Source organism: Zingiber officinale, chromosome 4B (genome assembly GCF_018446385.1).
Source record: "Zingiber officinale cultivar Zhangliang chromosome 4B, Zo_v1.1, whole genome shotgun sequence".
NCBI lineage: Eukaryota > Viridiplantae > Streptophyta > Magnoliopsida > Zingiberales > Zingiberaceae > Zingiber > Zingiber officinale.
Genome location: NC_055993.1, coordinates 91,736,854 through 91,761,170, shown reverse-complemented (window position 1 = coordinate 91,761,170; position 24,317 = coordinate 91,736,854). Strand labels below are relative to the sequence as shown.

The 24,317-nt window shown below is 36.8% G+C and overlaps 3 protein-coding genes across 7 annotated transcripts; 2 read left to right on the top strand and 1 right to left on the bottom strand.

The window, feature by feature from the left end:
- The first annotated feature begins 12,420 nt into the window (after positions 1–12,420).
- On the top strand, positions 12,421–15,513 carry LOC121975508 (probable protein phosphatase 2C 9). 3 transcript variants are annotated; one of them, XM_042527203.1, is made up of 6 exons: positions 12,421–12,726; positions 12,800–12,987; positions 13,829–14,068; positions 14,150–14,426; positions 14,913–15,067; positions 15,185–15,513. In XM_042527203.1, exons 2-6 carry the CDS (start codon positions 12,967–12,969, stop codon positions 15,323–15,325), a joined length of 834 nt encoding a protein of 277 aa, XP_042383137.1. In that variant the 5' UTR covers positions 12,421–12,726; positions 12,800–12,966; the 3' UTR covers positions 15,326–15,513. The 3 variants fall into 3 exon arrangements, with proteins under 3 accessions (XP_042383137.1, XP_042383138.1, XP_042383136.1); XM_042527204.1 differs by having other exon boundaries at positions 12,422–12,638; XM_042527202.1 differs by having other exon boundaries at positions 12,422–12,987.
- A 767-nt stretch (positions 15,514–16,280) lies between these two features.
- LOC121975507 (F-box protein FBW2-like) lies at positions 16,281–19,356 on the top strand. 3 transcript variants are annotated; one of them, XM_042527201.1, is made up of 3 exons: positions 16,281–16,299; positions 17,210–17,550; positions 18,466–19,356. In XM_042527201.1, the coding sequence occupies exons 1-3, from the start codon at positions 16,297–16,299 to the stop codon at positions 19,088–19,090; spliced, it is 969 nt and encodes a 322-aa protein (XP_042383135.1). In that variant the 5' UTR covers positions 16,281–16,296; the 3' UTR covers positions 19,091–19,356. The 3 variants fall into 3 exon arrangements, with proteins under 3 accessions (XP_042383135.1, XP_042383134.1, XP_042383133.1); XM_042527200.1 differs by lacking the exon at positions 16,281–16,299 and adding an exon at positions 16,316–16,442; XM_042527199.1 differs by lacking the exon at positions 16,281–16,299 and adding an exon at positions 16,412–16,557.
- A 580-nt stretch (positions 19,357–19,936) lies between these two features.
- On the bottom strand, positions 19,937–22,885 carry LOC121975506. Its single transcript, XM_042527198.1, has 4 exons — positions 22,576–22,885; positions 22,068–22,498; positions 21,293–21,403; positions 19,937–20,225 (listed from the first exon to the last, which is right to left on the bottom strand). Exons 1-4 carry the CDS (start codon positions 22,757–22,759, stop codon positions 20,013–20,015), a joined length of 939 nt encoding a protein of 312 aa, XP_042383132.1. The 5' UTR covers positions 22,760–22,885; the 3' UTR covers positions 19,937–20,012.
- Between the last annotated feature and the right edge of the window lie 1,432 nt (positions 22,886–24,317).

Here is a 24,317-nt window from a genome sequence, read left to right as displayed (position 1 = left end):
AGTCCGACATGATGATGAAGTTGAGTGGTACTACTCTTGGAGCTAGATATTAATTAAGTGAGTTGTCAGTAACTTACTTAATTAGTGGACATTTGTTATCTTAAACACAGGGAGACTAACACACTCATGATAAGAAGGAGCCCAAAATGTAATTTGGGATTGGTGCGGTAGTTCAATAATAGTTCTCTAGTGGAATGAATTATTATTGATAAAATTAAGTTGTGTGTTCGGGGCGAGCACGGGATGCTTAATTTTATCGGGAGACCAAAACCAATTCCTCCTCTCGGTCCCTATCGTAGCCTCTTAATTATAGAGTACTATACCCACCTATACCCACCTTCTTACCCATCCTATAGGGGTCGGCCAAGCTAGCTTGGAGACCAAGCTAGGGCCGGCCATGGGTATGTTCATGGGTGAATTCATGTGGCCGTCCTTATTAAAATAAAAAGGAATTTTAATTTTTAAAATTTTCTTATGTGGATAATATAATTTAAAAGAGAGTTTAAAAATTTAAATCCTTCCTTTTATAAGATTCTACAAAAGATTAAGAGAAGAGTTAAAATCTCTTTCCTTATTTGTAGATTAAAAGGTTGATTTTAATAAAAACTTTCCTTTTAATTATATTCATGATTTAAAAGAAAGTTTGAAAATTAAAAATTCTCTTTTATTAGTTTCTACAAAAGATTAAGAAAAGATTTAATATCTTTCCTTATTTGTAGATTGAAAGGAGATTTTAATTTTTAGAGATAACTTTCATTTTTGGAAATTATCCACATGTTTAAAAGAAAGATTTTAATTTATAAAATTTCTTTAACCAATCATGAAGGGATTAAAATTATTGGAGAAATTTTTATAAATTTCTAGAAACAAATTAGGAAGTTTTAATTTTTGTTTTAATTAAAACTCTCCTTGTTTTGGGGAAGGGTGGCCATTATAATTTTAAAAGAGAAAATTATTTTAATTAAATAAATTTTCCTTTTCAATGGAAAAAGAATTAAGGAAGTTTTTATTAAATTTTCCTTATTTGCCAAGACCAAGGATTATAAAAGAGGGGGTAGAGGAGGCTTCAATGTGAACGACTCTATTCTATTTTTCCTCTCTTTTCTCCTTGGGTGTGGCCGGCCCTTTCTTTCCTCTCCTCTCCTTTGTGTGGCCGAAACCTTCTCATGGTGGAGATATCTTTGGTGGCCGTATCTAAGAAGGAGAAGAAGGAGAGAAAAGAAGCCTCTTTTCTAGCATCCCTTGGAGTATAGTGGTGGTGGCCGAACCTCTTCATCCTAGGAGAAGTTTTGATGGCTGAAACTTGTAAGGAAGAAGAAGGTGCTTGGTGGTTCTCATCTCGAAAGATCGTTGCCCACACAACGTCCGAGGTTAGAAGAGGAATACGGTAGAAGATCAGGAGGTCTTTCTAAAAGGTATAACTAGTAATTTTTGTTTCCGCATCATACTAGTTATTTTTGGAAATAATACTAAATACAAGAGGCATACGATTCTAGAGTTTCGAATTTGTTTTCGATATAGTGTTCTTTTGTTTTTCTTTCCCTTGTGATTTGATTGTTCTTTTCGGTTAACCTAAAGTTATTTTAGGAAATTAAATATTAGCTTTCTATAAAAGGTTTTGTCTAGTCGGTGGTGGTTGCTCCCATATCCAAGAAGGCCATGTGCCTCGCCACGTCAGTACTGGGAACCAATTATGAAAATTAATATTTAATGGAATTAATAACTTAAGGTGACTTGGGTCGAACGTGTTAAGTTCCGCAGGAGATCCAAGTCAAAACCTAAAAGAACAAATAGATTAAGTTTTGGATCAAACCTGTTAAGTTCCGCAGGTGATCCAAAATTTAATTTAATAGAACACATGGTAGCTAGGAAAAGGTTCAGACCTTTGTACAAAATTTTTGTACAGTGGAACCTCTAGGTTTTCCGAGTAGCAACCAACAGTAACATGGGTGGATTTGGATCAATAATGTTAAACATCGTTTGTGATCCAAGTCTAAATCATTAAGAACAGATAAGTTAAATTTGGAATCAATAATGTTAAATACCATTTGTGATTCCTAATTTAATTTCTAAAGAACACAATAAGTTGTTAGTAAAGGTTCAGGACTTGTACAAAATTTTTGTATAAGGGAACCGGTATGATATTCCACATAGCAACCAACAAGGGGAAGATTATTGGTACATTTGACACTAATGATCAAACTTGAGTTTTGATGAATGACAAATGAATTAAAGTTAGTTGTGTTATTGATCTAATCTTGTTATTGAGTGTGCAGGGTTGACTAATTTGACGGGGTAAGAGGACCTGACACCAGACAGAAGTCCAGTCTGGATGTATGATTCTCGATTGGCGAAGTCCAGATATAGGATTCTGGTAGGAGATTGAGATGTTCGATTCCCGACAAGAGGAAGTCCGGATGTGTGATTTCAGCAAGAAGACCTAATGGGTCAGATTAGACGTTGTGTAACGACCCAATTTTCCCCATTAGGAGTTTTAAACGTTCTTAAAAATATTTAGAAATGCTATAGAAATATTCTAGAGATTTTTAGAAATTTTTAGAGTATTTTTATGCAATTTTTGGAGGTCGTTTGGTATTTTTACCAAAAAAAAAGAAGTTGTGACAAAAAAATGTCCAATCCGAGGCTCGAACCGGCAACCCCTGACCGAGCAAAACCAGGCTGACCAACTGGGCTAGCAATTGTTACTTGAACAAATAAAGGAAGAGATTTATTTAAGTAATAGGAATTAATAACAAAGAAATAAAAGGAAGAAAAAGGGTAGCAGCCGAGAATTGAACCCGGGGCTTTTGGCTCGGTCAAAACCCAGCCAACCAACTGCTCCGCAGATATTTTGCGAAAGAATTGGCAGCGAAATATTCTTAAGTTAACAGAAATACCAGAGTTATAAAAAGGAACTTAGGGCTTTCCGAAACCTAATTTTCCCCGATCCCTTCCTCTCTCGCGCGACAAAGGCAGCTCGGGCGGAAACAAGCCGAGGCTAGGGCACGATTCCGGCGGCTGGCGGGTGGCTAACTCGGGGAGGTTCTTCATCGTCGTGATCCTTTCGTCGAGGAGGAACCGTAAGCACGGAGGAGTCGAAGCTTGCAATTTCCGCAAGCCCTAGAAGTTGTTCCGGTTGTAGGTTTAAGAAGAGGTAAGTTGCTACTCACCTGCAGTAGGATAGCTCCGAGGTTTAATCCTTGATTCTCTCCTTGTTCCCGAAGCTTTGCATGAGTTCCCTTGCTTTCTCTATTTTCGGATCGTGCTGCACAGATTTGCCTATTTGCTGTTTCCTTTTTTATTTCTGCGGAAGCATGCCTAAGAATCCTGTACAAAGTTAACATGCTAGGGATTTAGTTTTCTAGTTTTGATTGTTCCTTCCTTGCCTACGGAACATGTTGTATAGAATTGTGGGTGCAAGGGATTTAGTTTTCTTTTCTTGCTTCCGGAATATGCCATGCAGAATTTAGTTGATAAAGATTTGGTAATCTTTCTTTAGTTTTCGAAGCTGCTTTGTTCCTCCTATTCCTGGATTCTGTATAGATAGGTGTGGCTTGATTGTTTGATGCAGATTTCAGGTTCTGCCGAAACCATATTTAGGTTGCAGATTTAGGCTTCAGGTTTCAGGTTTCAGGTTTCAGATTCTGTTGCAGAAACCATATTTAGGTTGGATTCTGATTAGTTGCGGTTAGATGATTTAGGATTGCTGCAGATTTTAGGTTCTGCCGTGGGTTGATAAGCTTTACATAGTTTCTGTACATGTATTATGAGCATGCAGCTTTGCTTCTAGTTAGTATGTATGCAGATTTTATAAGTATAGTATGCAGATTTAGATTTTTATAAGTATAGCATGCAGATTTTTGTTAAGCTTAATATGCAGATTTCTGTTTAAACTTGTATGCAGATTTTGTTTAAATATTGCAGTGTTAGAATTTGTTTAAACATTTCAGTTTTGTAAGAAGCATTTGTTTTAAGAAAAGTATAAGAAAGATAAAGAAAAGAAAAGAAAAAAGGTCGAGGCCTTAAGTAGATCTCAAAGTCAAGACTTTAGGGATTTTTGGCACACAAGGTGTCTATTAAAATGCCGAGGCATTTAAAGAAGAATAATTAAGATTATAAGTATTTTACTTTTAAGAAGAGGCTAGTACCCGACTTCCGATGTTGTCGTTAAACAAATCCAGGTGTCCAATTCCGAGGTCTTGGCCCTGGTAGACCGAGGTCTGCTCTTTTAGGATTGGTGGCTCGCTACCCCAATCTATCAGGGAACGCGCATAAGATGGTACTATGCCTGAGCCCAAGAAGAAGTTGATTATTATCTTGAAGTATTATAAGTATAAGTTTTTGGACAAGTAAAACGAGTTTTACATAAACATAAAGTATTAAAGATTAAGTTTAGAACAAATGAAATAAGTTTCATACAGTTCTAAAAATCATTAAGTTTAGTTCTTTATTCTACCATGTTTATATAGTAGATGAGTAGTTTTCATGTTTACCTATTAGATGAGCAGCATGATTAACTATTAGAATTACATGAGTAGATTCCTTAGCTTTTCTTTGCTATTAGTTTGACATGAGCAGTTATGTTTATGCTTTATTTCTTTTTAGAGCATATAGTTTCTAGTTCTTTCCGTATACATGCACATTCGTGATTTTGTGAGTTAGATAGCGCTTACTAAGCAAATTTTGCTTATAGACTACACTTCCTCTTACTGCAGATACAGGAAAGGAAAAGATATAGAAAGGAAGGCGACAAGGAGGTGTTCGAAGGATGTGTGATGCCAGGACTATGGAAGCCTTGGGACTAGGAAAGAAGTTTAATTTTAGTTTCCGCATTTTAGTTATTGTAAACATTTGAGTTGTATTTTAAGTTCATTTCATTTGAGATTATTCTGTTTAGATTGCATGTAGGATGAGTTCAGTTTAGTAAGTAGATATTTGTGTGTTTGATACTTATTTAACTGCGTGGTTGATTGATATGTGTTCCAGCCGCTTGTGGCTGAGTATATATTGCATGTATTGTTGAATATGCTCACCGGTACAGGGGAGACTCTGTCGAAATTTTTCGGTAGGGTTTCCATGTGATTTTTAATCATACCGGTTAAGTAAAGTTAGTAGTTAAGTAACGATCATCCTTAGAGAGTAGTAGTAAGAAGAAGGGTGGTCGTTACATGTTGAGGAGATAACTCGACACTTGATATGTGAAGGTAAGTCACTAGAGGTGAGTGACTCAGTGAGAACGCATGCTGGTTGAAGGGATGGTAGGCATCAGTCTAATTTAGGTTCATTTAGAAAATCTAAATTGAGACCTTGAGTAGATCCTGATATAGAGGACATGGTCTAAGTTATAAGTTAATCATATTATCATTGTGCCAAACTTTGTTTTGTAGGGTAAATATTTCTATGTTAGACTAACATATTTTACAAGACAAAGGAAGCACAAAAGGTCTCGGGTGAACAGTACCCGAGGCGCCTTCGGGAGCTTGGAAGACGCCTTGAGTACTATTTATGGAAAGTGCCTTTGAGTACTTGGAAGGTGCCTTCAGTAGGATACGGTAGAGACATCGTTGACGATAAGGAGCCACCTTTTAAGGGATATAGTTGGCATTGAAGGCACCTTTAATGCTATGGAAGGCGCCTTATATCCCTTATAAAAGAGGTATTCGACCAAGGCTTCAAGGATATCAATTCTACAAGCTTCTACACATCCTTTTGGTGTTTCAACTGCTTCAGCTTCCTACTGTTGTCTTGCTATAACTTTGTCATGTTCGACTGCTGTTGAGAAGTCATCCAACACTGAACTCGAGCTGACTATCTATAAAAAGTGTTGGATAATAAAGTTTAAATTATGTACTTAATTATTGCAAAAGGAAAGTAAAGTTTGTTACACTTTTCCTGTTATTCTTCTTGTACTCGATCGTCTCCTCCTGCGATTCCAGAAGAGGTTATTAGTGAAATACTCGTTGAGAGATTCGCGGGACCTGAGTCTTGAAGTAGGAGTCGCTGAAGACTCCGAACCAAGTAAAACTGAAAGTGTCTTTGTACTTTTTTTTTATTTTTGTGTTTAATTTTCTGCTGTGAGTACTTTAGTTTTTAAATTAAAATAAAAAAGTTTTCAAAACCACATGATTCACTCTCCTCTCACGTGCCTCTCGATCCAACAAATACCATCTGAGAGCTAAGCAGACTCATGGCCTCCTTGGCGTTGGCAGATTGTAATAAGTATTGAAGCTTAACTAGCTATGGAAGGGCTGAGAAGAAGTCAGTCCTTGGTTGGTGAGTAATCAGATCAAAACTCATTTGGATGAGCTTCTTCTTGAGGTGGGTCTTCCAGAAGTTCTTAATCTCATTGTCGGTTCATCCAGGGAGGTGCGAAGCAATCGCAAACCACCTGAATGGATCGAATTCAAATCAATAAGATGAATGGATTCATTTTCTAAATTCTTGTTAGACGTGGCACTTGAATGCACACGTTAAGAAGAGGCCCCACCCGGACTGAACCGGGAATGCCACCAGAATTGCCCATCGGGTTGACGACTAGCTCCACAAACCACTGGAGGTCCTTTCAGCGTGCTTTGTCCTCACTCGCACGCATCCTGGAAAACTTCCCAGAAGGTCACCCATCCTCAGATTTCTCCAAGCCAAGCACGCTTAACTTTGGAGTTCTTAAGTTTGGGCTTCCGAAAAGGAAGGTGCACCTTGGTGATATGGATAGTATCATCTAACCTTTTAAGTCATACTTAACTAGAATCTTAGAATCGGGGTATTACAAACTCGATCTTCTGATATATATGTACGTCCAAGTGATCGGGAGGGTAGGAGGTTTAGGGTATATCTTGGTTCGTCCATTACTATCGAGTGGGATTTAGTTTGTGGAAATAGGTAAAGGTTCCTATGTGGTGATCTTCTCTGGGACAACATCTTCTTCTTCATGGTAATCATCGCCGTGATACAGTGGCTTCTTCCTAGTGATCTTCTTTGAAACAGAATCTTCTTGAGCACTATGAGTTTATTTCATTTTCATACAAATTTATTTCTTACAAACTACAATGGTATTAGAGCCATAACAGTTCTGAAAGCATGAAACCAGAGAAATAGAATTGAGAAATCATGATTGTTGTTGTGATTTCTACCCAAGCAGCAGATCTGCATAACGTCAAGAAATTATGACAGTGTTGGGATTTCCATATTCACAGTTGCGCATTGGTAACCGCGTCGCAGACCTGGGACCGAGCCAAAGACCAAAACCCACATTCGTCACAGTAGAGAAGGTCACCGTTGCGTCTTGCTGTTGTGCATTTCGAGAGTCAGCAATAGTGTTGAGTGGCTGGCGATTGGCTTCCGTAGCTGGAGAGCGTCAGCGACCATGTCGAGAGGCCAACGATATTGAGAGCCACGACAGCCGTGTTCGTCATAGCAGAGGAAGTGAGAGTTGTGGCAAAGAAGAGAAGAAGAATAGTAATTCTTTACTATTCCTCCATCAAAATTTTTGTTTGAGAGAAAAAGTTTGATTTTAAATTTTTTTAAAAAAATTGAGAAAGCGTGAGAACTTTACCATGCGAAGAAAAAAAACAAAATTTTTTTTGATAAAATTAATTAAAAATTAAATCTTGTGTTTTAATTTTTTTTTCAAGTAATTATGATTGGATTTAGATTTTCATGACTACCTAATGGTCTAATCTAAATCGGTCTAGTTCATCTAGACTAGACCATATCATATTGAGTTGGTCCAAGCAGATCCCAATCTAGTTCAAACCATTAGTTGGTTTAACTAGATAAATTAGGATGGTTTAATTTAAGACAATATATAATGATAAAAAAGGATTATTAGAAAGCTTACTATCCTTTGAACTCCTCCGCAAAATGAGGTTACTGAAAGAAAAAATTGAACTCTTTTAGATATAGTTAGGTCTATCATAGCTCAAGCTAATTTATCAATTTCCTATTAGAGAGATTTGTTATTAGCTGGAACTTATATACTTAACTGAGTGCCTTCTAAATATGTTTCATCTACTCCATATGAACGTTAGACAAGCAGGAAATCATATTTGAGTAATAAGAGTCAGCTACCTATGTTCATGATAAGACTCATAAATAAAAAAAAATAGGACTTAGAGGTAAGAAATATATCTTTATAAGGTATTCTAAGACTTCTAAGGGTTATGTCTTCATTGGTGAGTGACTAGATGGAATCATTTCTGAAATAGAGTCAAGAGATGCTATTTTTATCGAAACTGAGTACACAACACGAGGTGCAGTTGATAAAATGATTCCTCTATTTGCAATAGAGGAGGAGGATAATGTTTCTTTATCAACAAATCAGGTATCGCGAGAGATGACTGAATCTAGTCAACTCAGTGAGAGTGATTTGTGGATGAATGAGTCAGTTTTTCAACTATTTAACTTACGAAGTAGTCGTCAGATTATTCTCGAAGAAGGTTTGACATTGAGAATAAGACATTGATGATTCTTTCAATTGACAATGAGGAATCTCGAACGGTTGAGGAAGCTTTGAGATGCTCAGTTAGAGAAGAATGGAAAATCGCAATGGATGAGGAAATGGAGTCAATGAGAAAGAATCAAGTTTGAGATTTAGTCAATCTTCCTCTGGGCATAGGGCTATTGAGAATAAGTGGATTCTCAAAATCAAGAGGAAACCGGATGGATCTATTAATCGATATAAAGCACGATTAGTTGCAAAAGGATATACCCAAATGGAGGGTATTATTTTTTTGAAGATAAGTTGAGTATATTTAGGAGTGAAGATCATGAAAGATTGATTAAAAAGACTTTTGGGTATGTCTCAAGAGACTTATATCACTAAGATGCTATAATACTTTAATATATCGGATTGTAACATTATATCCCAAGATTCGTAAATAAATAGCTGAAATGAAGGAAAAAAAATCATATGATAGTGTTATTAGTAGTTTGATGTACACTATATTATGTACTCATTCTGATATAAGTTATGTTATTGACTTGGTTAGGTGTTTCCAATTAAACTCAGGATCGAGACACTAGAAAGTGATGAAAATGATATTAAAATGTTTCAAAAGGAAATAGATTATTGTATATGTTTCCAATGATCTAAGATGAGCCTGAAGGACTATATAGATACAGATTGGGTTAGTAGACCTTAATGATAGAAAATCCACATCTGTCTATGTCTTCTTGCTGAATGGTGGCGTTATCTCATGGAATAGCAAGAAGCAAGCTTATGTAGCTTTGTTAATAATAGAAGTTATATGGCTTGGGTTATGTAACCTTGTCGACAATGCAAGCCGTGTGACTTGCAATGGATGTGCAAGAAGCTGTTTGGTTGAAAAGATTCCTAAAGCATCTAAAGATTGCTGAGGATAGTAGAAGTTCTGTTACAATGTTCTGTGATAGTCAAACTGCTATAGCTTTTTTCAAAGATCCCAAATATTATAGCAAAGACAAGCATATAGAAATTAAGTATAATTTTGTAAGAGATATTGTTGACAAGAAATAAATATTTCTTGAGTATATCTTTACACGTAATATGCTTGCAAATTCTTTTACTAAGCCTTTGACTAAAAAAATCATTTCAAGGATATTGAAAGTTTGACTTTGTAAAATGTAACACGTAAAATATCATGATTTATTCAGTGTATATGTTGTTACATTTTGGATTAAAGTCTCGATGAGCATGTTGCCAGATTGAGATTGATCCACTCACATAGAAAATCACCTCTATTTGTTAAGTATAAATAGAGATAAGATCGTTACTTATGAAACAACTTATGTAGTTGTTAAGGTCGCCTTGATAATTATGTTAAGATAAGATCATTTATATAATAATCAGAGTAATAAATCCACCATTTACTGAATCTGCCTAAGACCAGATTGAAATTTATATGTTAAATTCAGAATTAGATATTAGGTATATCTAGATCGAAATCTGTACGATGTTAAATTTTGAGAAAAATATGTGCTCTTTTTAGTAAAGAGAAAAATACCGTAGCATATGATTCATATCATGTGTGTTATAGTGACAATAAGGGTAGCAGGAGAAAGGATCCCTGCTTCTCTATTATGTGATACCCTTGAGATTATAAGTTAATCTCAATCTTACCCTAAGTGACTATTTAACTGTCTATTTGAAGTTCTGATTAGTGTTTGCTGCTTTAGCATGCTTCCTATTAGCTATGTGTGATTCAATCTATAGAGCATAATTAGGAAAGTGACTGATTAAATGAATAGATTTGAACTAAGAAGGAATATTATGATAGATTTACATCTTTGATGTTATTCACTGGTCGACCCATTTTTGTTATGTACAGAATTGATTGTGAATATTGAATATGAAACATGCTCTCGATATAATTGTCGTTATGAGTGATTAGAGATATTCATAATGATGTAAATGATTAATCTAGGATAAAGACAAGTTATTGATGTCTTTGATTCATTCTATAGAGCAGCTATATAAGGTGTAACAATCTTCTTAGTAATAATTATTCAGCGTGCTTGTTGTCACACGAACCATTTTTCTAAAGTATAAATTAAATGTTTTTATTTAGTCTCCATGACTAATTAGTGTTTTGCTCTAGTCTTTGTGACTTAATTATAATATAGTCTATGTGGCTTACATGGTCTTTGTGACTAGTTAACTTTTATGAATTGACTTGGACGGGTGGGAGATATAGAAGTTACGAAGATGAAAAGGTGTCTTTTCCCCTTCATCTTCCAACTCTTTCGCCTTCCTCTATTAATGGAGGTAGAGGAAGAGTCATCTTCTTCTATAAAAGAGCGTCCAAGACAATTGATGTAGAAGGGAGATGCAAGTATCAGGAAAATGTTGCTATATTGTGTATGTGGAGGAGATCAAAACACAACGGAAGTGCTATCGGACTTCTGTCGAAATTGTGTGTCTTGCGAAGAAGAAGAACATTCAAGGTGTAAGAGAGATTTGGTTCGTGGAACCTTGAAGAGTTTTCTAATTCGTTCATGATCGTTCTTCCGATGACAAACGAAAAATCAAAATCTATTATGAGAGATTACTACAAAATCTTCTATATTTCATGCATTTAGATCAGCATAGGGACAATACTGTCTCACTTTTCTATCCTAACAAATAATAGTAGAGCCACGATTCAAGAGAGAATCTATGACATTTTGACCGATTATAATGATCAACAAGAAAGCAAGCAAACTCTGGGTGAAATCATGGTTTAGAAAGTTGTTCATCTATAAGTCTGTTTAAAACCAAAGGTTGATCGATTGAAAAAGTTTAGAATTCAACTGAACTTGCAAATTAGGCTGCTCCATTTTAGCGAATCCATGCAAGAAAACATTATGTGAGTATAAAAGAGTGATAATGCTCGCTCCACAACTCACCCCGAGGCCTATTAGAGGATGATAAATCATGATATCGACAGCTTCTAGTGGAAGAAACTTATTCCTTAAGTAAATGAACCCAAGGACTCGAATCTTGCTTTGTGTTGTAATTCTATCATTCGAGTACTAACTCGATCGGCCTATGGGGGCCATGCAAGAGTAGAAGACGTCAGATGACAAAGTTTAGCTTTTGCTTCTGTCTATCTCATTTACTTGGGCAGAAATTTCGGAAGGGAAAATCTGCCTTTCTCCCTGGATATTTTGGAAACTTCTCCCAGACTCAGGCAAGATCATCGCAGGCATCGAAGGTAATATTGTTCTTTTATCCTTCCTTTCACTCTCCCTTAGCTTATTCCCTTTAAAAATCCTCAATTATAATCCTTTAGCAATGTGTTATTAGGTCGATAGTTCATTTGATCAACCCGATTGAAATGACGATGAGTAGCCTGTAGCCCTATCCTTTTTATGAAATAAACATCCGAAAACTTTCCGCGTGAATTTTTTCTCTCTAAACTTTCAAATCCGTCCTACCAGATAAATAAGACATAAAAGCAGAGAGTTGACATTCCTGCTGCAAAAGTTCGTCCACTGGATTGCTTCCTTTTTGTAAACGCGTTATTACTTTATAGACGATGATGGATTCTTTGTCATTAATGCGATAATTGATCTGTATAAATATGTAACGTTAGCACTGGCCGTTGGGCCTTCCATTCCCACCTCTGAAAATGGGTTCGAATCCGACTCATCAACTACTTTTCAAATTGCTGCCGTCGATACGCTCTCCATTGTCTATAGCAAACTCCCAAAGCCTTTTTTGCCCTTGACAATAAGCCCTTTTCACGGTTCAACCATCGATTGCTAATTAAATCAAACTAAGGGACGAAGAACAAACTTTTATTTTGTCAATTTAGATCAGAAAAAATTAATTTGATTTGTATGGGCAACGAGGGGTATTTTTGGGAATAAATGCTTCTTTTAATTTAAATGCCTGATCTGGTAAATTCTTATGCCCGGTAAACACAGTCGCCGACGGAGAAAGAAAGTCTTCGTGTGGGGGGGATTCATTCGCTTTCACTGATTTATTGCCCTCGCTGTTTCTTCTTTGGGCCTCGCCTCATAGTCGCGTGGACTGACCAATCTTCAAAGCGACCGTCCGACCTCCCTCGTTTTGCTTCCAACGCGCAATTCCCTCTCCCCACGCTTCCACTTCGTTTCCAAATACCCTTCTTCTGATTTCAAGCCGCGGCTGGAAAGGGGACTGGGGAATCGTCCGACTGGTGAGAAAAGTCCTGGTGTTTACCAACGGCTTCGGTTTGTCGGATTTTTTTTTTCCCGATTCGTTGAATTCTCAGTCTCCGGATCCAGGTCGTGGATTTGCCTTGGAAAATTGGGGTTTTGAGAGTCGAACTTCGTTAAAAATCGCATCTTGGCATTGCAGGGAAAAGATTAAGGATTCGGCTTCACGGCCTTGATATTTGTTTTGCGTTATGCCCTTGTAAATCTTTTGCGAGATGCGAGTCGTCAATCTTCTGCGAGAAGTTTCAGATTTTTGGAGTTGGAATTGTGCCAAAGCATAGGAGACGGCATTGAGCTGTGTGGAATTTCATGGATAAGATATGCTGTTTTGTAAGTTCCGCAACTATGAGCAATTACATGTTATTATTTTTTTGGATGAATGAGGCTTCTGGTTTGGCATTTGAGTTTTCTCTCTTGTTCCAATTCTTCAGCCCATCCTTATTTTGCTGCTATGAGTAGAGTGGATAAATCCTCTAGAATTGTGCAGCTGATGTAGTTTCTAGTTTCCTTGATCTTCCTCTGCTGTTTTAAGCCGAGAGAATGCTGAACTTTTAACTTTATCTTGTCGATCTTGAATTATTTATGGACTTGATGTTTCCTTTGATGTTAGATAAAGCCAATTGTTCTATGGGAGCTGTTGTTGACATATTTGATTCTATATATTGGTTTGGCTCAGTGGAAATTTATCTACTTTTTTCTTCGACTGCATCTCTTCTGATTCAATCATACAGTTAGAAATTATTGAAACAAGAGTTTCTTGCACTCTCCTTTGAGGAGAGGAGACGTTTTAATGTTCACAGAATTATTTGCATATAATACTAAGCTGCCAAATGCTACTCTTTAAAGTTGCTTAAGGGTACACGCTAGGTGAACAGAGAGCGAACTAGTTTCACAACTATTACAATTAAAAAAAAAAAAGGTTCCTTAAGGGTGTAGGAATTTCATATTTAATTCCGAGTTTAATTGCAGATATCTATGATGGACACCAATTTCGTTTTTGATATCAATAGTGCTACATGCCATGATCTTGTTATTCTTTCCAGTTTGTTTTGTTGTTCTTTTCAGTTCATCTATTAAAGTTTTTCAAAGATGATAAAATTGTTCTAGTCTTTAATTGACTAATTATTTGATATGAATAAACAAAGACGAGTGACTCTGTGTGGGCATTCAGCTTGCAGGTCCCTCGTTAACTGTCGGTAAAGGAAGAAACTCGAAAGGCCGCAGCACGATTAGCTATGGATTTAGTCTACTGAAAGGAGCAGCAGATCATCCTATAGAGGATTATCATGTAGCCAAATTCATTCATACCAGAGATCAGGAACTTGGTCTATTTGCCATCTTCGATGGCCATTTAGGAGATAGTGTTCCAGCTTACTTGCAGGAGCATTTATTTACCAATATTTTGGAGGAGGTAATGTCCACTGCCTTGTGTTCGATTGTCAAGAATTTGTTGATATACAAATGGAAAAATGTTGTGTATGTTCGATCGCAGAAAGAGTTTTGGAACGATCCTGATACGGCCATCAGAAGTGCCTACGAGAAGACTGACAATGAGATACTTTCTCACAGTAGTGACTTGGGGCGAGGTGGATCCACTGCAGTCACTGCAATCCTTGTAAATGGCACCAAATTATGGGTGGCTAATGTTGGTGATTCAAGAGCTGTTCTTGCAAGACGCGGAGAGGTCATCCAAATGTCAACTGATCATGATCCAAATTCTGAACGAGAGAGTATTGAGACAAGAGGTGGCTTTGTTTCTAACATGCCAGGTTAGGCATCTTCTCTTGGACTCATTAAGTTATGACTCCTGTGTAGCAAAATCAACAAGTAGCACACTGATTATGCAATCTCTTTTTTATGCAAGAATCAAGACTATAGAATCTATTAGTAAAATAATTGTCTAATATGTGTGGATTGTGACCTGCTGATGCAAATGTTTTTCTAGCTCGTGAGAAAAATTCTACATATTCTCCTACTTCAGCTTCAATCTGGCTCTAGTACCTCTTTTGATAATTTGGATCTTGCTAGTCAGGGAAATGAGAAATAGTGCAACCCGAACTATGTTCTACCTTGTTTGAAGAAATTTGTTGTTGTTCCAGATGAGTGTTCGAAACACCATCTTCTAACCTCTTAAACTTTGGATACGTGAGTTTGAAGTAGTTCAGCATTCTAATTTCGACTGAAAATTTTCAGAAGCATATCATCTTTCCAATCTCTCTGTGATATGGATAACTAATTTGTCGATGAACTTTCAGGCGATGTGGCGAGAGTTAATGGACAATTAGCCGTTTCCCGGGCATTCGGGGACAAGAGCCTGAAGACACAACTAAGGTCAGACCCCGATATACGAGTCGAAGATGCAAACTCTGAAACTGAACTGCTCATCCTTGCGAGCGATGGCCTCTGGAAGGTGGTTTACTACAATTACATGATGATGATTATCATCATCATCATCATAGTTGTTAAACTGTTCTTGTCACATGATCATTTTTGTACAGCCATTTGAACTCTAATAGATATTTAACAGGTTATGAGCAATCAGGAGGCCGTTGATCTGGCAAGAAAAGTCAAGAATCCATTGGCCGCAGCTCGGAGGTTGACTCTGGAAGCCTTCAAAAGGGAAAGTAAAGACGACATATCATGCATTGTCGTTCGTTTCAAAGCTTAGGTTTCACCCAAACAAGGCAGAGGATGGCATCGAATGCAACTCTAGCAATCGCTTTGTGCAGCTGTATTGGTTTCCCCTTTTGTACAGATCACGAACTCCCCTATTTGTGAATTCCTTGCTAAATAATTTGTTCTGTATGAAAACATCACTATTGATTGGTCCGTCAAATCTTTGGTCTACTTGTACAAGATCTGCTTCTTGTTTATGATCTTGCGTTTCTCTGCCAAGCCTGCAGGCCGCGAAGTGAAGTCTCCTTCATCAGGGTAATTGCACTCGACCTACTATCGCTTTTTCTTGTCAGATGGTGTCCTTTTTTTCCCCTCAATTGTTGAGAAATTAGAGGTTACATTTGAAACCATGATCATACTATCGCTCGTAAGAAGTAACATTGCTCACTATGAATGGTGAAGCCAATAAATGAATGAATGCTAGGTGAAGCTGCTTCTTCTGCAAATACTCTCGGAAGGTAACATACATAAATGTTCTGGGACTCACATTATTTACACTAGCTCAGCTAACTGAAGCAGGCATCAGAGACAGAGTAGGTGGATGGCGTGGAGGAAAGGCATGCATGAGTCGTACGACACGCAGTAAATGGAGAGACAGTAGATACAGATGGCCGTACGGGTTTGATCAGGCAGAAGCCATGGCCATTTCGTGTCTGAGACGCGCGGTTAATGCTAGTCAGGCGAAGAATCACGACAACCTGCTCATTAAAGCTCTGATTAATTTAATCGGGGGGGAAAGAATGAGCTTGGGCAAGGCATTAGGTCTTGCACCTGCACTAGCATTGTCGCTCCGATCAACTCGCAGATCCACGAACAGTGTAGCTTGTGTGGAATCATCCTCCGCACGGCAAGAAAAAGATAAAGTCAATAGAATAATATCTTTCGTACATATTCATCTCCAGCTCAAAGCTGTCCACTGCATCGTCAGCTGCAGCAGCATTTCATGGCTTACAGGGCCTTGACATGGTAGACGAGGGTCCCCACGTCTGATTATTCTTGTTTTTTTAAAAAAAAAAATGGTGTGAGGCCCGAAATTATTCAGCTTACTTTTGCCATCTTTTTCTGTAGTTTTTTTTTTCGCAGTGGCTCTCTGTCTTCTTGGGTTCAGTGTGAGCAGCTTCTCCTCTCTCTGTGTCTTTCTCGGATCCCTGTTCTTGTTTTCGTTCGCACCGGATGATATCGTTCGTCGAAAAGTTCGGTTTTTTTTTGATGGATTGATGCTTGGTATTTCTCCACCCTCTCTTTTCCTGTTTTGTTAAATCGCGAGATTTTTTTTTTTTTTGAAAAGATGCCCCTTTCGGCCGACTTCTTCGCTTGAATGGAAGCAGCCGCGGCGATGGGCTTTGATTTGGCTGCCATTGTCTCAATTAGATGGGGAGATGGATCGAAGACGTGATCTTTGGCCTTTCCTTCTTTTGGATCTGGATCTGTTGCCGTTTTGGTCGTCGTAACTGAAGATTAAGCGCTCAAAGTGTTTCATATTTCTGGTGTTTTTGTTCATCGAGGATTCTGTCGCAGCTATTTTCCTAAATTAGGGTTGCGTATTCCATTAACACGTTTCTTCACGGAGTCTGTTTTTTCTTCTTAAATGTTTTGGGAAAGATCTGTTCTTCGAGCATTTTTAGGTTAAAATCGCTTCCTTTTGTTTCTTAGATTGATGCTGTAAGCTACTTTCCGTTTCTCTCTATTCGTGCGTCTTTGCTACCGTAGCTCTTCCAGGATTCCATTTTGGAGTTCGTGTGTTCATCTGATCGTTAGTTTCTTCATTTGTCTCGTCCGATCGGACCTTGGTTTTACGCGTTGCTCTCATATCAAATTCCAAGTTTTGAAATTTTTAATCATGACGAACTAAATTACCGAATTCATTTCACGACAGGGAGGTAGGCTAATTTTCCTCTGTGTCAACGACATGGCCGATGGCGGCGAGGTTAGGGCATGGGGGGAACTCTTTCCCGACGCTCTGGGCCTCATCTTCCGCAACCTTCCTCTCCAAGAGATCCTAACCGTCATTCCTAGGGTTTGCAAATCTTGGAGGCGGGCAGTGTCGGGCCCCTATTGTTGGCAGGAGATCGACATTGACGAATGGAGCAAGCGCTGCAAGCCCGAGCAGCTCGATCGAATGCTTCACATGCTCATCGATCGCAGCTGTGGCTCCTTCCGCCGGCTCAGTGTCTTCGGCCTCCACACCGAATCCATGTTCACATTCATCGCAGAACAGTACGTAGTTCTCATCTCAGTTCCTGACTTCACTCTATTGCCTTAGATTTCCAAGAATGGAAGCTATTGCTTGATTATGTTGCCTTGATTGCAGTCATCCATTTTGATCCACTAGCATTTCTGTAGTGAATCATACTGATGAGTATATGAACTGTTGATGCATACGATAACATTGATGTTCTTTGAAACTTAATGCTAGAGACTGACTGTTAAGTCACCATTAACAACATATGTAAGGAAATTCATATCTACGTTTAAAAATTTCTATATCTATAATCTTTAGTTTCTAAGTTACACTTTGTTCACTTGCTCTTAAGTTGATGGCATGGTTGATTGCATAAACAAACCACCAAATCAATCTAGTTATCTACATTATTTGCTTATTGAGTAGCAAATCATGCTATGCCACTAACATAAGTGGAAAAAATATAGCACATTATATGGCTATCAATTTGGAAATATAATCCTTTCTCACTAAAGTTGGTGCCAAGTCAAGATGTAGATAGATTGATTGATCTGGCATTCCATCACATCATCATCGCATTGCCAATTTAACAGTAAATGAACAGAGTGTAGTTTATAGATTTGAAACTAAAACTAAGACATTGTAGATTTTGAAGTTTTTAAACACTGATAAATTTGAATTCCATATGAAAGGTTGCAATGGATTTAGTATTTAACCTTCTATATTTGTTGAACTGCCAATTGTTTTTAGTAGTTTAATCTGAGTATGCTGTGAGAACTGAGAATTAACGGTCAACAAGATTAAAGGTTTCACTAGTTTATCTCGAAAGAAACTATTTATAGGATGAATTTTGAGTAATATAGTAGTTCAAGATACTGGAAACTTATTCATTTTTGTTTGATGACTAATTGGCATTCTTGTTCTTTGTTCTATCTATTGAATTTGTCTAGTGCTGGTTCCCTTGAAAGGTTGGAGCTTCCTAGAAGTGAAATTAGTGATTCTATTGTTGAACTAATTGCACCGAGATTGTCCAGTTTAACCTACTTGGATATCAGCTACTGCACAAAGATAGGTGCTCGTGCCATCGAAGTGTTTGGAAAACATTGTAGATCGTTAGTTTTCCTTCGGCGCAGGATGCATCCATTAGAGGTTACTGGAGATTACAATTGCCAAGAAGAAGAAGCATTTGCCATTGCCAAAATGATGACCAAGTTGCACCACTTGGAGATGTCCTACCAACGCTCTACCACCCAAGGGGTGCTCGAAATCCTCTCCAAGTGTAGGGATCTTGAGTATTTGGACGTGCGAGGCTGTTGGGAAGTCAAGCTAGACAAGAAGTACTTGGAGGAGCGGCATTCTGGTCTCAAGGTGCTGGGACCTGAAATTGAAGACCGCTACGAATGCGTGGACTACTACTCAGATACTTCTGCATATTCGTGGAGGTCAATTAGCGATGATGAGGACATGATTTGGGAGGATATAAACGCAATGGAAGGGGAGGATTTTCAAGTGAGGTTCTATGGCGGTGGCTTCAACGATGCGGTCACTGGGTATGACTGGCTTCCGTCTCCATGAGCATTGTCGGATGGGATTAAGAAACTGATAATATAACCTTCCCTGCGTATCTAATAATGGAACAAAAAGGGAAAATCAAATGTATCTTTACTTCAGGTGTTGAATCAGATGCGTGTCAAGGTAAACTCTAGTGTTTACATGAGAATGTAACTCGCAGGAAGTGATATGATAAGGAGTTATCTGTATCGAAGATGGGGTAAACTTTACTTCATCCATCCTTGCAATAGTGTCAAGAACTGAATCTAAGCTAGCTGTGTGCATGAAAACTTCTATGTTTCATATGAATAGCTATAGATTTTGTGTTGTTTCATGAAAACTTCTCCCAAGTACTTGGGAGATGATCAGTTGAGCTTTCGATGTTGTCAATACTGTAAAATTTCATGCCTGCTAAGTGATTGAGAGTTGAGGATCGTGACATAGTGATTTAGGCAGAGGAGTCTCCCTATGTGGTGCGGTGGTAGTTTCCGAGGGCATCTATATGATTTTCCAAATTTTGGTGGGATATACATTTGGGTAAGTTGATATTTAATTTTAAATGAACTTAATTGTGAGAAATACTGAATTAAACAACATTAATATAATAAAAATATTAAATTTAGTAAAAAATGATTCCCCATACATTTTATAATCCGTTGTATGAAAAGAGATAAATCATAAAATTAATTTATAGCCTGCAATCAAATGAATATAGGAGAAAAAGATTTTTTTTTTCTCCTAAGGGCGCCGGAAATTAACTTATGATCCCATTGTAATAAAGCTGTCATCCTCTAATCAAGTGGACACTTACGACATCAATATGGTTTTCCAAATTTTGGTGGGATGGATATACATTTGGACAAGTTGATATTTAACTTAAATGAACTTAATTGCCAGAAATACTGAATTATCCAACATACAAAAAATAAAAATATTCAAGAACTTATTACTGATGACCTGAGTGACTGGTGCTTGGTCTGTGATTGTCTCCCCCAGCATGTCTTTCGAATTGGATGCCGGGCATCTTTGCTTCCTTCTGTACGGGTTTGGGGCGGCCAGTACTAATTCTACCATGTTCTTGCAAGTCATCCATGCTGTCTAATAATCTTCCAGCCTTTCCAATTGCAAGGATCAACTCAAGCTGCTTTTGCTGTTGTTCCTGAGAAAGTTTCAATTTTGCAACTGGTTATGCTTTCTAAGGAAAACATATACAGGAGGTCTTTTCCTTCTAAAAGAAAAGGCATCAAACGTTCTAATGCCAGCATGCGAGATAATTATCACATAATCAAGAAGAATATTTTGAGGTTTTTGAAATATTCCACTTGAAAATTCTGGCAAATAGATGATTATTAAAGTAATATTGGAAAAAAATGGATATTAAGGCAACCACTGGTACTTCTTCAGAAATATATTTCACTTGGGTGCCGATGTTTTTGTTGCCTAGATAGTTCTATGATCAGAAATGTTGTCCAACTGTTATTTCTTAAACATCAACAAAAATCCCAGAAATATTGATGTCATATTCTTGACATGCTACATAACCAATGTCTACAAGTGATCCTCATCTCGAGCTACTAAAGCTAGCTAACCATATATTGTTTATATCGAACTATGAGAAGGAACAAGCCATTCTAACACTAGAAATATATTGTCATCCTACATAACACTAGTATACAGTTCTCTAGGTACAGTTATTCCATAGTGCCTCTTAGTTTTTGAGGTTCTGAAGAATTGACTGGCTTTATGCCAATCTCAGTAACATATACACACAAACATTTAGAGTCAAGACTCGTGTAATGATTTATCGATACTCCTTTAAGAGAATAGTTTCGTAGAATGTTTAGTCAAATCAAAAGTGGCATCTATTTGTTATTTTGTGCATTTGTTGGAAATTATAGGGAATTAAATATATGCTTCAAATTCAAGTGACAGTTAGAAATTAGTTATGTACACTACCAGGAAAAAAAACTTAAGTTCATGTTCAGAATCAACTAGAAATAACTTAATACATTGAGGATTAAGCCTGCTGATAGGAAGGCTTGTCATCAAAGTAGAAACTTTACCACCACAAAGAAATTGAAACTTCTAAACATGGTTATCAAGGTATCACACAAGTTGAATTATCAATCGATAGTGAATTATGCTAGAAAAACAAGGTTATCAAGATGGCTTCTGAAAATGAACACCACAAATTTATAGGCCAGAAGAATGTCACATAAGACTCACTTGCATGGCCAATAAGACCTTTTGAATTTCGCCAAGTTCCTTCTTGAGAATCTCTTCTTGCATTGCAAGTACTCTAATAGCCTCAGAGTTCTTTGCTGCTAACTCTGTAGTCTGCATCACATCACATGTTTAAACAATGAAGATATTACCTTAACTATCTACATCCATGATCCAACTACAATTGTCTATGAGACAAAAAATATAGTTGATGAACTTTATTTGCAAATTAGCAAATTGAACTTAAGTTTTAGATTGGCACCACTAAATAAATTTTTTGTTTAGGCAACAATGAAGTTTGAGAATTGAAGGACGAACTTAAAAGCTACTAACTTGATTGAATATGGTAATAGCAAACAACAATATTGACAATAAAAAGGCACTTTAAGGGTACATTAAACAAAAAAGTATGTGGAGTAGGAGAGACAGTGAAACAGACATTGTTAAGAGAAACTCAAAATTTGAAAAATTAACGTTCATCAGTAGCAAAGAAACTTTGAGTTGTTGGTTCAGCTGATATTTCATAATAACTTGCATGATTAAATTTACTCCTGATTTTGAGGACTAACACACAGGTGCATGATGTATAACAAAAATGAGTAATAGACCTAAAAACTATGAAAGGAGTCAAGCTCAAATGTGAGTAATGTAGATAAGAGTACACAAGAACAAATTATCGGCAGTCAAGAGCTTGAAAATAGATATGTCTCTGTGGTTCTCAAACAATATAGGATCTAAAACACAAGAAATGCAGCAGAATCTGGAATACTAGTATTACCTGATCAAGAGGTTCCTTCAAGCCCTTCCTAGTGACCCTAAATTTGATCCCAAGCTTCTCAAGTTGTCTTGACAGCGCCCTAATTATCGTGGTAGAGCTTTTTAAATCATCTTCTAACTTTTCAATCTTCCCAATCAAATCCACACCCACACCATCTTTCTCCATCGTACAGATCCTCTGCCACTGCCTCCATCGGATCAAAAAACCAATTGCCACAGCCCCAACCAACAAGAAGTACTGAACCAAAAAAGATTTGCTTCCCAGGTGAACCTGAAACTGCTTGGACGCGCCTGGAATGACAGAGGTCGCCACACATGCAAATGAATAGACGGTGGACGGCACAATACAGATCACTTCAGCCATTAAAAGAGAATTATCCAAGCTTGGCTGGCTGGGAACACTTCTCGCTGGGTTCCAGTCAAAACCCTCAACTGATAAGAACAAATTTTTAGGTTTCTTTACTCCAGATTTTGATTACAGGAGATGGTAGGGACTAATAATTTCTCACCTTCAGACGAGGAAGCCCTGGCGCGCCATCGAAATGCATCAGCCGCGCAAGCAGACGAAATGCGCGAAGGGGAGAAAGGAGTGAGCTTCACGAGATTGACATACGGTGGGAGCGAATGAACTGGATGATGAGTACGGGCGATCAACGGGGTCGTGCTGCAAGCATTGATGCTGGCAATTGGCATGGCTTCCAGCGGAGATTACGATGCCGCTTCCGAACCTCGACAGGAATCTGAGAGGAGACCGAGCTAGGGTTTTAGTAGATGCATTACCACCTCACGGAAAACATCGAATTCGAGCGTGGAAGGTGAAAGTTGTATTAGGAACAAAATGGGAGATTGGGACGTTAGTCATCATGTATAACCTTAGTTATGTGATTATCAGATAATCACATAACCAAGGTTATGAGGAATAAAACATAACTAAATGTTGTTTGGTTCAACCTAGGTAATGCAACAAAAACTTGTTTGTTTGAAGGTTTTAATGAATACCCTATTTTAATATTTTACTGTATTACCCTCAGTTACAAAACCAACTATACATAATAATAATAATAATAATAATAATAATATTATTATTATTATTATTATTATTATTTATTTATTTATTTTTTAATATTTTTTTACTTTTTTTTTTCTTGTATATTTTTTTTACTTTTTATGCATTTTTTTAAATTTTTAATGTTTTTATATTTTTACATTTTTTTAATTTTAATTTTTATTTTTAAATTTTTTATTATTTTTTATTTTTTTAATTTTTTAAAAAAAAAATTAAATTTTTAAAAAATTTAAAATTTTTTAACATTTTTAAAATTTTTAAATTTTTAAATTTTTTATTTTTAAAATTTTTATTTTTAAAATTTTTTTATTTTTAAAATTTTTTTATTTTTATTTTTTAAATTATTTATTTTTAAAAAAAAATAAAATTTTAAATTTTAAATTTGTTAAAACATTTTTTATTTTTTTAACATTTTTTAATATTTTTTTTACATTTTTTCTTTTTTTTTCATGTTTTTTCTTATCGGAGGGTATTTTTGGTAATAAAAATTCGTTAACCCCGGAATCAAGAAAAACCTTAGTTTTTTAAGGTTTTCCGATTCCAGGCTGCATGACCCTTTTGCTGACGTGTCGGGCATAGAACATTACTCGGGAATCATCGAATACCTAAACCAAACAAGATTTTTGTTGATAACCCTGGATGGATAACCAAAATTATCAAGAATAATTCCGAACCAAACACACCCTATCCTCCATCTCACCATCTGTACAAAAAAGATGGATAAGAGCCCAAAAATAAAAGGGTAAAAATCAATAAGACGCCATTTGTTTTCTATATCATCAAAGGGCTCCATCATGATATTTTATCGAACAAAAAACGCCCCTCTAGTGTTCGACCGTGTAGATCAGTATTGTTATCTGCATCTCAACCAGCCAAATCCGCATGGCAGAAATCACGATTTTAGAATTACCATATTAGTTATTGCAATTACAATTTCATAACTATAATATAAATTTTTATCATTCACATTATGGCAGTTTAGAAACGGTAATTATTGAATAAATTAAATATAAATTATAACGGTTACGAAAATATATTATAACAAATATAAATTCATAATTATTACCATGCGTTGTACTGACAAAAGATTTAGATAAAATAAAACTGTACTGATAAATATATATGCTGGGACTGAAAAGTAGCTAGAGGGGAGGGGGTGAATAGCTCGTCGCGTGCTAGATGCTC

Bases quoted from the DNA above. Each gene is read 5' to 3' on its own strand.
- LOC121975507 (XM_042527201.1), top strand. The intron at 17,551-18,465 runs GTACGTAGTTCT...GAATTTGTCTAG, and splicing joins TTCACATTCATCGCAGAACA to TGCTGGTTCCCTTGAAAGGT.
- LOC121975508 (XM_042527203.1), top strand. From the start codon at position 12,967: ATGGATAAGATATGCTGTTTT. The intron at 14,069-14,149 runs GTAATGTCCACT...GTTCGATCGCAG, and splicing joins TTACCAATATTTTGGAGGAG to AAAGAGTTTTGGAACGATCC. The intron at 14,427-14,912 runs GTTAGGCATCTT...ATGAACTTTCAG, and splicing joins CTTTGTTTCTAACATGCCAG to GCGATGTGGCGAGAGTTAAT.
- LOC121975506 (XM_042527198.1), bottom strand. From the start codon at position 22,759: ATGCCAATTGCCAGCATCAATGCTTGCAGCACGACCCCGTTGATCGCC. The intron at 22,499-22,575 runs GTGAGAAATTAT...TGTTCTTATCAG, and splicing joins CAGGGCTTCCTCGTCTGAAG to TTGAGGGTTTTGACTGGAAC. The intron at 21,404-22,067 runs GTAATACTAGTA...GATGTGATGCAG, and splicing joins TGAAGGAACCTCTTGATCAG to ACTACAGAGTTAGCAGCAAA.